Source organism: Mesoplodon densirostris, chromosome 1 (assembly GCF_025265405.1).
Source record: "Mesoplodon densirostris isolate mMesDen1 chromosome 1, mMesDen1 primary haplotype, whole genome shotgun sequence".
NCBI lineage: Eukaryota > Metazoa > Chordata > Mammalia > Artiodactyla > Ziphiidae > Mesoplodon > Mesoplodon densirostris.
The window spans coordinates 148,292,659-148,307,941 of NC_082661.1; the positions used below are offsets into that span (position 1 = coordinate 148,292,659).

The window sequence follows — 15,283 nt, forward strand, 5'->3', positions numbered from 1 at the left end:
CTCAGTTGCAATCCTGGCTCTGCTAGGATACTGAATAAGAAAGTTTTCTGCGTCTCTGTTTCCTAATTTAAAAAATGGAATCGGTAGGGCTTCCCTGGTGGTGCAGTGGTTGAGAGTCTGCCTGCCGATGCAGGGGATGAGGGTTCGTGCCCTGGTCCGGGAGGACCCCACATGCCGCGGAGTGGCTGGGCCCATGAGCCATGGCCGCTGGGCCTGCGCGTCCGGAGCCTGTGTTCTGCAACGGGAGAGGCCACAACAGAGGCCCGCGTACCGCAAAAAAAAAAAAAAGGAATCGGTAATAATACCTGGCTGTAACAAGGTCAAGTTACTTAACCTGTCTGTGCTTCAGTGTTCTCAGCTGTAAAATGGGGATAACAGGATTATTGTGAGTACCACATTGTTAATATACATATATACGTAAAACGCTTTGAATAGTGCCTGGAACTTAATAAATGCTATATAAATATTAGGTACTTATTATTAATGTAGAGGAGTTAATTAGGTTGAAGGGTTGTAAAGGACCGTGTAGTCCCAAACAGCAGTGTATTTCTCAATCCCAGATAGAGCCCCGAATTTTTGAAAGTTCTCCCACTCCCTCCTCTCCCTTTCTCTTTATTTCTTATTGAAAACAGCGAAGTCAGAAGAATCAGGACCAGACCTGGCTCTTGACTACTTTCCTTAATAAAGGCTACTTTAAGAGAGCTGTCGTGACGGTAAAAATCAGCCTGCTTCAGGAAAAGTATATTGTTAACTATAAAGGACTATGATAATAATGCCGTTAGATTTATCCTCTACATTGCTTTTGCAATTCAGAAGGGCACTTTCTCCACTCCAGCCACTTTTCCGCAACACTCCCTCAGCTTTCCCTCCCTCTTCCCCGACCCCGAAGCGTCTTCTTTATACGTGCCTCTTCCCTTCTGTGAGAAAAATTTCCTGCCACCGGAAAGCCCGAAGGCGAGGCTAAAGATGGCGGGCAGTCAATTATGACCCCTGAGATAACCTCCCGATACCGAGCTGGGTTTAGGGTAGTCGCACGGAAAAAGCGGCATCCTCGGGGTTTTGAACACCTCCGCCCCACCTTGCGCCCTCTCTGTGCGCCCACCCCGTCCGAGCCCCAATGAACGCCGGGAATTGTAGTTTCCGAAGGGCCCGCTTCAGTTAGCGCATGCGTTCCGAGGCCTTGCCCACACACAGACACCGTCCCGGATGAGGAAGCGGCTAGTGATGCCACGCGTTCTGCGAGCGGTTTGTCGGGGCTTCTGGGAGCTGTAGTCGTTGAAAGCGGGCGCCGTCAGTAAGGGGACGTAGCTTTCTTTCCTCCGGGTTCGCTACTGCAGTTGGTTCCCGGCGGCAGCCGCCGGGTCAGTCTGCACTTCTCCCGTCACGGCGCTCCCCCTGAGTCCCAGGAGGCGCTTCCTTCCTCCCCGGTTCTCCTTCTTCGGCGCTGGATGCTCCTTGACTCGCGGTCCATTTCTCTGCCTAGTCCTCTCCCTCTTCGATCCATCTCCAAAGCCCGGGCTCAGCGGGGACTCGTCCTCTGGGAGAGACAGGCCCGCGACCTTTTCAAACCCGGTCCCCACCCCGCGGAGACCGTCCTCATTCCGCCTCTCACACCGGCTTCCCCCGCTGTCCTTTTTCCCCGCCTTGGTACCACCGCGCTCACGCTCCTTCCACTCTTTTTTTTTTTTTTCCCTCTGCAGGGATGGAAGCTTCCTGGCGCCAGGTGGCCAGTGGCCGAGGCCGAGCCCGAGGACGGGCCACTGCGGCCCCCTCCTCAGGAAATGGAGTCCATCTTCGCGGCGCCGGAGATGGGCGAGAGAAGGGGTCGGTGGGCGCTGCTGGCTTTGGCCCCATTCCCGGTGGAGCTGCAACCTCTGCGGCTGCAGGTAGCTCAGCCCGGCGCAGCCCCGCGGGATCTGAAGCGCCGCAGACTTCCGTGGCCAGTGGTGAGAATGGCTCCCGTCCTCGGGCTCACCTGGATGCCTACCTACTAAGGCACTTGCTAGTCAGAACTGCCTTCGCATCCGTTTCTTTCCTTCTCCTTCGGGAGTTTATTATCGGCCTCACTTCTCAAACCTTTCAGGCAGCTAGTCATTCTAGGCCGATTCCCATCACACCTCTTTCATCCTCACTTTAATTGATATTAATCAGTGTTACTTCTACGTCCAGTGTTCTTCCCTTCACTCTTTTTTGCCTGCTGAATCCCCCCCCCGCCCAGTTGCAGACAGTGGCCTGGGGGGCTGATTTAGCCTATAGTTTGGTTTGGTTAATACAATGCTTTAAATCTGAATTGGTTGCCGGCAGTTTTTTGGTTTTTCTTTTTAAAATCTCATAAAAATCTGGTTAACAGCTTTTCTTGTAAGATAAGGTATTGTGGCTTTGGTACTTTTGTGCGTGGCAACAGTCGGCTGGGCTGAGGCGCAGAAATCTTATTTAGATTGGGTTTAGGCTTTCCACTTGACATTGTGTTTCATACTTCTGGGGCCAGTTGTCATTTTCCATTTTTATTTGATTGCCTTAGTTTAGTAACTTTAATTATCTATGTCCTGTAAACACTTGAGCTTGTGGTACTTTTTTTTAACTGCGGTTCCTAGTTACAAATTTCATGTCCTTTCTGGGATGTATCTGGTGTGGCCTTCTCCAGCTTTCAATATCCTTCATCCAAGGCAGTGTTTTAGTGGAGCCTGGGAGCACACACGCAATTCTAAGTTGTCCATACTAATGAAAGAATTCAGGGGGCTAAGAGAATAATCCCTAAGATCATTTTATTGTTGTATTTGGAATGTATTTTTTAAAATATATTTTTTGCGGGGAGGAGCAAATTGAGCTTCTGAATGTCTCCTAAGCTAATTTTATAGATAAGTGGTATTCTCTTGGTTACTGAGTTTATGATAGTGGTGGTGGTGAGGTGTGTGAGAGGGAAAACTGAACAGTTTTGGTAAGCTTTCTTGGATTTTGTGGGTAGTAGAAAAGCAAGCATCCTTTAACTGGATAATTGAGATTTGTCCGTAAGAAATAATATATGGTAAGGTTGTTTTGTCAGCTTTCTTTGAGATGATCTTATGTAGGTCCGTTGATCAGGTTATGAATGTTTTTATTATATCTGTCTAATTCAGCCTTTTAAAAAATGTCTTTTAAGTGCTCATTTCTCATAATGACATTTATCATCTTATTGTATATAACGTTTTGAGTCATATATCTTATAGCAATTACTTTTCTCCTAGTACTCAAAGATTCCTCTGTGGGCACTGTACATTTTCCTCCAGTTTTACTTGAAACACTGAGTAGTCCCCAGCCAAGCTGGCTGCAGTAAGAGAAGGAAAACATTTCATGAGGAAAATAAAAGATAAACCATCATTAAGTACAAATACGCCACCTAAAATAAGAAAGTTTGTATTAGTAGTGGCTCATCGGTTTCAAGTGTGAAGTGGCACTAATATGGGCACTAATGAATTAAGATCAGTTCGGTATGTTCAGTATGTTCAGTTCAGTATGTTGTGGCTCCTTTCTTGAACTATGGTTGCTGTCCAGAAGAGTTTATTAACCCTTAAAGCTTGAAGAGAATTTTCATGGTCCTTGCTCTTGAGGAGTTTGAAATTTCATTGGGAAAGTGCAGTGAGGTAATCTAATTCTTTTTGTGTTATTATTTAAGCAAGTAACAAGAAGTACAGACAGTGCTAAACAGAATAGCAGAAGAACTAATCCAAAACTTACTTAACATTGCTTTTGGGCATGAAGTTGTTGTAAGAAGCATGTTTTCCATGTTAGCAATATTTTGTGTGGGATTAATGTTAAATAAATATGTTTTGTGACCACATTTTAATAAAGACACAAAGTCCTTGAGCTTTCTAAGAAGCAGATTGTAAACATAGAGGGTAGACAGTGAATATTGTTTGTGCAAGGTCTCTGGTGGGCAAAAACAGGCTGGGTTATAGTGTGCAAGAGGGTGGTTTGAGAAAGCGCCTGCCTCTGCTGATTCTGATGTGCTCCCAGTGGGTATGTTTCCCATGTTTTAAAAATCACTGTGTACCATTCAATTTTTAAACATCTCACTTTAATTTTGTTAATATCCTGTTTTGAGGTTGATCACCAGTTTTTTGATACTTTATCATAGCTTTATAATTTTAAAAATTGATTTGTTAGTCATTCTAGAACAATTAGTTGGCATTTAGCAGAATATTTAACAAAAGTGAAAGTTTATATTGTGGTATTCTCTTTACTCGTGTGACAAGAAATTTAAAAATACTTTTTTCATGGATGATAGTGAAATAGAATGCACCAAAGGTGACTTTTAAATCTGTATTTTAATAACGTATTGGTATGTCATGGCTTGCTTTTTGAGAGATTGTTTTGAAGAAATGAAACTCATTTTTTTTTCTTTTAAACAGAGCTAATGTCTCAAAAGAAATTTGAGGAAATCAAGAAGGCTAATCAAGCTGCAGCCAAAAAACTTGTTGAAGAACACCTTAACTCTTCATCTGAAGAAGAAGGAGATGAGGATTTTGAAGGAAAAAGAGGAAAAATAGTTGCTAATACGTTTGTAACTTACACTACTCAGACAGGTACTGTATGATCTTTTCAATTTTGACATTTTTACATCAATGAAAATACATTCCTGACTTTTTCTGACACCTTTACTCTATGTGGAATAGGTTTTGCATCTTAAGAATGAGCATTTTTTTGTTGTAGAGTTGAATTTTTGTACCTTTTACTATTTGAGTTATACGTTGTATAATGCTAATCTTTCTATAAAGCAAATAGGATGGCAATGTCTCTTACAGCCTTAGAAGTTCTCTTTTGTGTTTAATTGCATTTCATTAGAATGCTGGGAGGGGGATGCCAAAGGTCCCTGTGCAATGAGTGGGGTCAAGTTGTTCCTAACGATGATTTGATTGCACTTGAGGACTTTGAATACTCCTTTAAATCTATTCTTCATTATTCTCTTTGTCATCATGTTAAATGTATCTTGAAGTCAATTTCATTTCTTGACTTAATTCCTTTATTTTATATTTTACAACTTCTGATTTTTATATGTAAAAAAAAATCTAAGTCTCCTCAGGTCTGAAGTGTTTAATCACATTATATGTTGTATATATCTGGGTTACTCTCAAAGCCACATTTGTTTGTGAGAGAGACGGCCAAAGTGATGTTGCTGTGAAGATTTGGGATTAAGTGTAGAAGTAGATTATTTTAAATGTAAGTCTCTTACACTTTCCACATTTTATGCTTACAGTCATTATTAGAAACATTCTTGCATGCATTATCCGTATTAGTTGCCTGAGTATATTGATGGCATCATGAGCATAGGTACACATCATCAAAAAGGTTTCCAAGGAATTTACCATATCTGCCAAGGAATTAAGGTTAGGAAGCCTGACTAAGAAGTCTGGTTGAGCCAGGTAAAAATTGATAAAGAGGAACCTTAAGGTTAGGAGGTTTCTTGCTTTTAGAGAACTTCATAGAAAGTAACCTCAAGTATCCTGCTTCAAGAAGACCTCACTGAAACCACTCTAGATACAGATTTTATTTTTAAATAGGAAATTCAGTGATATAACTCAGTATTTCTGCCTAGTGTTTAGAAAACTTTTATCATTTGTAAGTTTTATTAATTTAAAAAAAATTTATTTATTTATTGGCTGTGTTGGGTCTTCGTTGCTGCGTGCGGGCTTTCTCTGGTTGCAGCGAGCGGGGGCTACTCTTTGTTGCGGTGCGCGGGCTTCTCATTGCAGTGGCTTCTCTTTCAGAGCATGGGCTCTAGGCGTGAGGGCTTCAGTAGTTGTGGCACGCGGACTTCAGTAGTTGTGGCTCGCGGGCTGTAGAGTGCAGGCTCAGTAGTTGTGGCGCACGGGCTTAGTTGCTCTGTGGCATGTGGGATCTTCCTGGACCAGGGCTCGAACCCGTGTCCCCTGCATTGGCAGGCAGATTCTTAACCACTGCACCACTAGGGAAGTCCCACTTTTATTAATTTTTAACGTGGCTTTCATCTTAAAGTGTTAAGGCTATTTTTCTTATACTGTATTATGTCAAATCCATAAATATTTTGATTTTCGTTCCTTTGTGTTCTGTACTTTGCCTCTACCAAAGTAAGGAAATCTGATCGCTTAACTATAAAACGATAAATGCCAGGGTCATGAGATGGTTCCCATCTCGAATTGAACACCAAAACTTTACCAGAGAAGTCCATCTTTCTGTCTGAGCACAGCCTTTATACTTTTGCGATCTCTCAGATTTCAAACTTGAATGGTCAGCTTCCTGATGGGTATCGCTATCTTGCTGGCTTATGGAAACACAAACATATGTTGAAAGATAACTTATTTCTTCTCTTGTTCTCCTTATCTCTATTAATACTACAATTTTCCCATTCACCTACCTAAGCCAGAAATCTGGGAGCAGGGTTGGCATATACATGCATGAGTGTGTTTTATTTGCTACTACTCCTCCCCTCTGCCCGTCAGACAGCTCATCTAACACAGCACTCTTTCCTTCTGAACATCGACTTTTCAAAGCAACACAATCTAATTGTCACCAAGTCCTGCTGAGTTTTACTTCCTAAATTTCTTAAATTCATCCCACTACTCCCCACATGCTATCATCACCTTAATTCAGGCCCCTACAGCTGTTTAATATATGGATTAAATCCACATAATAACTGTGAGCTAGATATTACTATTGTTACTATTTTAAAGATGAGAAAACTGGGACAGACGCATTAACTTGCTCGAGGTCATTTTTTGCTTTATCTGCTGTTAACTGCCTCTTAACTTCAGGCACTTCATGTTTCCAGTCTTGGCCTCCCTCACACTTATTTTTCTTCAGTTTCCAGAGTGATCTTTCTGTGCATGACTTCAAATGCCATGCTATCCGTCGTGACATCTTGGGCAGTATACTTTATTGTTGCAGCCAAATTTTAACACATTTTTCAAAGAAATCTTACATAAATTTTATGAGTATAAGATTAGACTTTATTTTATTAAGGCCTGTTCATCTTGTTTTCATATTCTATTTTACATGTTAGCTGTTAAATTAGGTGAAATTTTAAAATGTTATACATTTGTTAGAGCCAGCTGTGTCAGAAAGCAAAATAAGTACGCAGAATATGATTAAGTCTGCCTTTAAGAATCTCTTCAAACTTAGATATTTGTTTAAAATAAAGCAACTGTCTTAATAAGTTTATAATATTTTATAGTTGGGGAGTAATTTTATGTATATTTTGTATAATACCATAAATTATACTTGCATTTATATTATGGTAGAGCAAGTTTTTGTGAGTGTTGTGTTTACTTGGATGATCTTAGAAAGTAAAGAATTATCTAAGTGTCCTATTTATTTAATTTTTCTTTTTGGTAACTTAAATTTTGGTTTGTACCATTTTATTGCCATGGTAAGTTCTGTACTTATAATAGTTTATGTTATTAGTGTACTTTTCTTGGAGACTCAGTTAACCTCTATTGAACAATCCTTATTGTACTAAAGGCCTGTAGGTTTATTTCTCTTCCACTAAAGTGACTCAGATTATTGTCCTTTTGTTGTGTGTGCTTTTGGGTAGCTTTTCTGCCTTTCACCGTGCTGTTATTTCTTGGACCTTCCTGTATTAAACCCTTGCTGTGGCATAGCATAGTCGTCAAGAGGGCTCACTTTGGAGTCATACTGAAGTTACGTAAGTGTTCTGTGCCTCAGTTTTCTCATCTGTAAAATGAAAGTAAAAATAGCTTATTTAATCTTACTGAAATATGAATAGTACAGTGCCTAGCAAGTAAATGCTTAATAATTACTTAAAGGAAATACAGTCTAGTAATTTTTTTCTAAGAAGTCATGCTTCCTTTTTTAGCAGAAATAGCATAATTTAATGAAACAAAGTTATTATACTGTATTGATCTCAAGATCTTTTCATTCAACAGATTTTTACTAAGAATTTTCTATGTGTCAGACACACACACACATAGACTTCTACACACTTACACATTCATACGCATATGCTTATATTTAGGCTCAATGGCTTTGCTGAGCTTTGACTTTGCAGTTCCTTTCACTTTGCTTTTTGATATGCTTTCCCTTGTTACTTGACATCTTGCTGCTGTTGCCTGTGACTCTGCCCCCACCAGATTTGTTAAGGACTGTAACAGCAAGTATACTCTGAGAGAAGGTCAAGGTAACTGTTTTTGAATCAAGTACATAAGATGTAATGCATGGACTTTGTGACCTCTTGGAAGTTCACTGGTTGCTTTTTTCTTAAACTTCTCATTTTTTCAGCTATATTTTGAGCAATTGATATTACTAGACAGTTCTCACATAATGTGGTGCTGTTAGTGAGTTTGTGTTATTTTCAGATGTTGCTTAACCTGAAGTTTTCAATTTTTAAATTTCAAGATGGAGATGTTCGTGAGTTAGAGCGAACAAAACAGTATGTAAATGAAGCTTTTCAAGCAGGGGCTATGACATGCTTAATTTGTATTGCTTCAGTGAAGAGAAACCAAGCAGTAAGTTTTTCTCCTTATTTAAATTAATGTTATCTCCCCCAAATATCTTATTTTGCATTTATAATTTGTAACCATTTATTATTCTTTTTGCTTACTTTTGTTTAAGAATACTTCATTTGAGATTCTCTTTATGAATTGATACTCAATTTTTGGGAATCTTTAATTAAAAGAAAAATAGCTCTAAATGAGCAATCAGTATTTTTAGCACTATTAAAATAAATGAAGCAAATATTTTCAGTTTCAATGCATATGTCAATTTGATAAAGCATTTTTAGTATCGGTACTTTAGAGATTCCCATAAATACTGAAATATTAAGTAAACTATATTTCATTACTTTCAGCAGGTTTAAAAAAACATAGATATGCTCCCTGCCTTCAAGGAAGTAAAACCTAGCACTGACAATTGCAGTTTATTAGTGAGCTTCTCTTGTGTTGAAGGCACTGTGGAAAGTGGCTAGGGTTAATGGGGAGAGATGGATTCAGAGATAACTCATGTACTTAGAGACGCTATGGCCTAATGGTGAAGTTATGTATATATACATTTAAAGGGCATTAATAAAGCAATTAAGGGGATGTGATGACTGAATAGGATAGACTTACCATTTAGGCCTCAGCTTAATCCACTGCTATTTTAGCAGCATTGCCTAGAGAAAGAAAGACAGGTCAGATGTGAAATGGATTGGTCGTGTAGAGTGAATCAGAAATTTAAAATATATTGGGTAGGATAGCGTAGCAGACGCAGGTGCCTTTGGTGCCCTGAGTCACATCTGGTTGCCTTACTCTGATTTCAGCTGCAGTGGAGGAATAGTCTCTCTGCATCCGGATGCAGTTTCACTGTAAACACTTGCTATGTGTGTGAATTTTTCTTTTCCAACCTCAGTGCTTTCTCCTTGGGAATTGACTCAGCCAGGAAATGGGTATAGTGCAGAACAGAGTTAATGTCCATTGGGGCAGCATTCCACCACAGGGAGCTGGGGGATGAGTGCCCTAGTCTCCTGTTCGTTAGTGGTTGGGGCTGGGGGTGTCCTAGGCATGTTTTACGTGGTTTTTCAGAGCATCCCTAGCAGGACTGAACTTTGGCCCTTAGCGATAGTCAGCTGAACAATACACGGTTTATTGGCATTTCCTCTTCCCTATCTTGGCCTTTTACTTCTGCATCCCAGTTCTTTTCTTAGGCACTGCTTTGCGGGGAACTCAAACTAAAAAGTTGGCTGTTTTTCAGTGCTCCTGCCGGCTTGTGCAATATATTCCATGTCTGATTTTATTGAACAGCTGCAAAATGTTATGATGAAAAGTGAACTGATTTTTGTCAGTTATAGCAAAGTATTGGCTGGTTAAAAAAATTAATTACTGTTATTTAAGCTGTTAAATTTTGTATATGTGTGTTGTGTGCGTGTGTGTGTGTATATATATACACACACTGAAGTTTTTTGCTCACCTAATTTTTAGAATTTAGCGTTAAGTGCTAGACTAATAGGTTTTATATAACTATAGGGCAACATAGAGATTGTATGTACATATTTGTGTTTAAGGATTTTTTTGTGGTGTTATTTATAATTGGAAAAACTGAAATTTCCAACAACCTGAACTTGGTTAAATTATGGTAAACAAATCAACATGATATCTACTGTACAGCTATAAATATCATATTGTATGAACCTACTTGATAAGGGTAAATGCTTATACTGTGTTAAAAGAAAAGGCTATATAAGGTTATATATCAGTACAGTATGACCTCATTTTTTAAAAGTATGAAATATATACAAAAAAATTGGAGACTGCAGAACGTTAGCAGTAGTTGTTTCTAGCTGAATGAATCAGCATGATTAATACTATTTTTCTTTAAAGTGTTCTGCATGTACATTAGTTTTTATAAAGAACATTTCTTCTGTTATGCCGGAAGGAAAGTTTTTTTCTTTAATCCTTATGTAGCTCTTGAAATAGTTTAGTGTGGTGCTTATTTTAAAGTATTGTGGAATTATCAAAGAAAAATCATTGCATACTTGTTAATTTCTGATACCTTTGTCTTAGGTTTGGAGTTGTTCAGGATGTTTCTGTATATTTCACATGCCCTGTATCCAGAAGTGGGCTAAAGACAGCCAGTTTCTGGTATCTTCTCCTTTGATGGATGATGATTTTGGAAAGAGAGATTATCCCTGGCCTTGGTAACTTTTTCTAATTTAGTTGGAATGTTTAGTTGTAAAATAAATGAAAATTGTAGCTCCTCAGTTGCTTTATTGGCAGTTTCAGTATCCATGCTTGGCCTTCAATTAGTCATTTGGTTTGTGAAGCTATGAGACCAGCTAATGGCTCCCCCCACCACCCCAGTTTATATAACTACTAGTTCCTTTTGCTAACTAATAAATAATTCAGACTCTGTTTTTCCCCTGCAAAACAACTCCTTAGTAATCCTTTTTAAAGAACTTTCATTTCTTTAGAACTAGAATCCATCAAAATTCTGGTACTTCTCTCAGGAGCTCCTTTTAGTATGTATTGGTATCACATTGTACAAGACTGTCCTCTAACATTTTGATCAATGGCTTCCAATTTTATCCTCAAAATCTCTCAAAACTGCAGGTGTATATTATCCAATCTTAGTAAATTTTCTATATTTATTATGTTAGTTTGGCTTCTAGGACTAAAACTGCTTTATTTTAATCTTAATAGGTAAAAATCTGCTTTAGCAGAGAATGTGAAACTATTTCAACTTTTCTTTGACTTAGGTACATTTGAAATATATATATTTTGTATTAGATGTTGAGAAATATGAAATTCTTTGTTTATTTTCAAACATTTTTCCCCGTAATTCTAGATTTTGTCATGTTTCTTGCTGCTGTATTACCTACCTATAACCGATTTCTCTCTTCTTCTTGCTATTGCTAATATATTTTGCTTATTTGTAGACCACCCAACCAAACTTTTAAAACATTGAACTTTATAAAATTGGAATGAATATCTCAAGAATAAAGTTCAGGTTGTTAGTAGAAAGCTAATGTTGCTTTCTTTTGTAGCTGTATTTTAGATATGTGTTGTTTAATATGGTAGCAACTATCCACACATGGTTATTTAAATTCTTAAAAATTATGAAATAGAAAATTGTTTCTTCCTCAGTTGTACACATTAGCCACATTTCAAGTGCTCACTAGCCATGTGTGGCTAATGGCCACTGTGTTAGACATGACAGGTATAGAACACTTCCATCATCTCAGGAAATTATTGGACAGAGCTCTTCTAGATAGTTGAAATTGATTTTAGTAAAATCATGTTTCTTACTAATATAAAGATGGAGCAGAGGTTACATTAACATAAAACTGATTGTGTATACTCTATTATTAAGTATATTTATATTTCTGCCTCATGTCACTTTTATAAATGAAATTAACTTCAGTAATTTCATTCTTTGTAGTCCAAAATGTAGGTTTGAATACAAACGATCTGACACACCTAGTAGGTACTATTGCTATTGTGGCAAAGTGGAAGATCCACCTTTAGATCCGTGGCTTGTGCCTCATTCATGCGGCCAAGTATGTGAGAGAGATTTTAAACCTCCTTGTGGCCATAAGTGTTTACTCCTCTGCCATCCAGGTGAGTTATATATTATATTTCTAATTGTGGGTGGTTATTTCTTCTGTTGAAGTAAAAAAAATTGTGAGAGTTGAACTCAGAACTTAAGTTTACATAAGAAAATATTGGAAGGGATTGCCTTTTGAAGTATCGGTATGGACAGCTTTAGAAGTTACTGATAGGTGTAGGAACTGAAAATTTTTACTTTTGACTTCTGATTTTTGTTTTTTTTCCCTTTCATTGGATTCTAGGTCCATGCCCTCCTTGTCCTAAGATGGTCACAACTACTTGTTATTGTAAGAAAGCAAAACCTATCCCTCGTCGGTGCAGTGCTAAGGAATGGTCCTGTCACCTGCCATGTGGACGGAAATTGCTTTGTGGACAACATAAATGTGAAAATCCTTGTCATGCAGGTAAAAGGTCATACTGTTAGGTGTTCCGGCCTTAAGCAGAAGTCAAAGCAGTCTCTGTTGCTTTTATAATGTTCCATGCTAATTTATCATTTTGATTTTAGGAAGTTGCCCACCCTGTCCAAGAGTTAGTAGGCAAAAGTGTGTCTGTGGCAAACAAGTAGCTGAAAGAAGCTGTGCAAGTCCACTGTGGCACTGTGATCAAGTAAGTGTATATGCATTTTGAGGAATGGGTGTTAAAGTATACAGAAGCATAAACAATTAGAAATGCTAATTAGGTTCAGTTGGATAAAAGGAGAGGAAGAATAGCAACTCAGATGAATTATATTCATGTCTTAGGAAGCTTTTTCAATTTAATATCATTTTAATTACCAGGGGAAATTTTTTTTCAAATTACCAGCTATTTGTTGAGTTTTGGATTTAGTACATATGTACTCTTTCCTCTTTTTCCTCTTCTTGAGTTAATCCAATGGAAGTAGTATTGATTCTGTAGATTGTCTTAGAATTGGCATGGTTTTAGTACCATTTGGAAATCTTTGGTGGATGACCATGTGAAACTGCATGTTCTTTTTCCTTTATTACATTTTAAAAATATACTCCCTGGCACATAAGAAATGTGTATGTATATGCTTATGCATATATACATATGATACCTATGTAAGATATAAAGCATAATAATTTGAGGAATCTAAACAAGTTGCTTATTTGTGACTGAGAAATGATTATGTCATGTACAAAGTCTTTTGTTAACTTTTAAGTCGTTAGTGCTTATTGCATTTTATTTTAGGTATGTGGGAAAACACTGCCATGTGGTAATCATACGTGTGAGCAAGTTTGCCATGTAGGTGCTTGTGGAGAATGTCCTCGATCTGGGAAAAGGTTCTGTCCCTGTCAGAAGTCAAGTAAGACTTTTTAAAAAACCTTTAGAGTACTTTCCTAATTAAATTAGATTTCTCTGGGAGCTCATAATGTAGTTTCAATAATAATACAAATTTGATATTAAGTTTCTGTACATTTAGATGAGAGGAGAATATAGCATTGTGGATTAAGAACTCAGATTTTGGGCCCAAACTTCCTGAGCCTCTGAAATGGGGGGCTTGTCAATCTCAGACCAACCACTTTTCAGTCCATCAAAGCACATTGAAGGTGTACCTTTGGTTTCCATCTGTACCCCCTCCCAACTCCCCAGTTCTTTCAACCAGTGAGGAAAAGTCATTTGGGGAAGTAAATGTCAATAAACTCTTCTGCATGCTGATAAACAAACAAACAAACAGACAAAAAAACCCAGAAAAAAACTGTGAAGTAGAGTGAAAATAATAGGCTATTTTTCGAGATTCATTATCTTCGATTATCCAAGGGTCACCATTCTGAATAGCGTGTGGACACATGTAAATCTGTTTAAATAAGATTATGATGAATGTAAGTGTTCCAAGATGTGTTCGTTTTAGTTCCTCTCCCCTTCTCCCTTTCATTTTTTCCGTCCATGAATAAATCTCTGCTAAAATTTGAAAAAAAGAAAAAAATGACTAGGCGTATGTGGGTTCAAATCCCACCTTCAAGAACTGCAGTTTTCTCAAGTTAAATGGGGACAATAATAGTACTTTCTTTATAAGATAATTGTGAGAATTAAATGATAAAATGCACGTAAAGTATTTAGTATAGTGGCCAGCACATAAAGGAAACCTAATAATGATAAGCTATTGTTATTGTTGGGTATTAGATTATAGGTGAATTTAGTTTGGGCTACTTTGAGATAAAGGCATAGAAGGGTTATAGTTAGAGTTCACTTTCTTGACTCAGCACCAATACCAGCACACATATTTATAAGATTATTGCAAACACTTGTTATGTTTATGTTAAAGGTCAGTTTCATAGTTTTTAAGTCTAGATCTTTTTTTTTTCCTCCATCCTATGAGGTTGTTTAGAGCAAATTTTTTAAATTGTTCTGTATATTGTAGAATTCTTCATAGTGGTTTACATGGGCTTACTCATTTCTTTAGAAAAGTATTTCTGAAGTAGTTAGCTCATAAAAATATGCTTCTTGAGAATGGTAACTTGTCATGTATCGAATTCTTTTTAAAAAGTATAAACTTTACAAATATAGGGGTTATTTTCTTTAAAGTTAACTTTTCAATAAATATGTAGATGCAAAAGTTCATAGTCTGAAAGACCTGTCATTCTCTAGGAATCCAAAAGTACATGGCACGTTATTTTATAATAATGTATGTTATTTTTAATATTGATTTTTTTGGTCTGCTTCTAGAGTTTTCTTTGCCTTGTACAGAAGATGTACCAACTTGTGGAGACAGTTGTGACAAAGTACTTGAATGTGGAATCCACAGATGTTCACAGCGTTGTCACCGAGGTCCTTGTGAAACGTGTAGACAAGTTAGTCATGTCCTGTAATGATTACTTCTAACAGCTATCTGTCATAATATGTCAAGTGGGATTGTTTTGTAATTGTTTTCATAAACATCTGTGTCATGATCTAATATTTATGATGAAGCAGGACAGTATGCCAGCAATTAAATCTGAAATTACCTTTTTTTTTGTTTTGCTTGGTAAAAGTTTGAATGTTGTCATTTTTTTTTTTTTTTTTTTTTTTTTTTGCGGTACACGGGCCTCTCACTGTTGTGGCCTCTCCCATTGCGGAGCACAGGCTCCAGACGCGCAGGCTCAGCGGCCATGGCTCACGGGCCTAGCCGCTCCACGGCATGTGGGATCTTCCTGGACCGGGGCACGAACCTGTGTCCCCTGCATCGGCAGGAGGACTCTCAACCCCTGTGCCACCAAGGAAGCCCTGAATGTTGTCATTTTTATAGACTAGTGTGG

General features: G+C 38.0%; 1 protein-coding gene across 6 annotated transcripts in view; it reads left to right on the top strand.

Moving 5' to 3' along the window:
* Positions 1-1,210: 1,210 nt before the first annotated feature.
* Positions 1,211-15,283, top strand: part of NFXL1 (nuclear transcription factor, X-box binding like 1) — a 55,411-nt gene continuing 41,338 nt past the window's right edge. The window contains exons 1-11 of one of the 6 annotated variants that reach the window (XM_060091216.1): positions 1,211-1,245; positions 1,701-1,946; positions 4,389-4,562; positions 7,547-7,657; positions 8,368-8,477; positions 10,509-10,642; positions 11,884-12,062; positions 12,293-12,454; positions 12,556-12,656; positions 13,239-13,353; positions 14,715-14,839. In XM_060091216.1, coding sequence (XP_059947199.1) covers positions 1,703-1,946; positions 4,389-4,562; positions 7,547-7,657; positions 8,368-8,477; positions 10,509-10,642; positions 11,884-12,062; positions 12,293-12,454; positions 12,556-12,656; positions 13,239-13,353; positions 14,715-14,839 — 1,455 coding nt within the window. In that variant the 5' untranslated portion in view covers positions 1,211-1,245; positions 1,701-1,702. The other 5 variants (XM_060091225.1, XM_060091198.1, XM_060091235.1 and 2 more) reach the window with 5 other exon arrangements.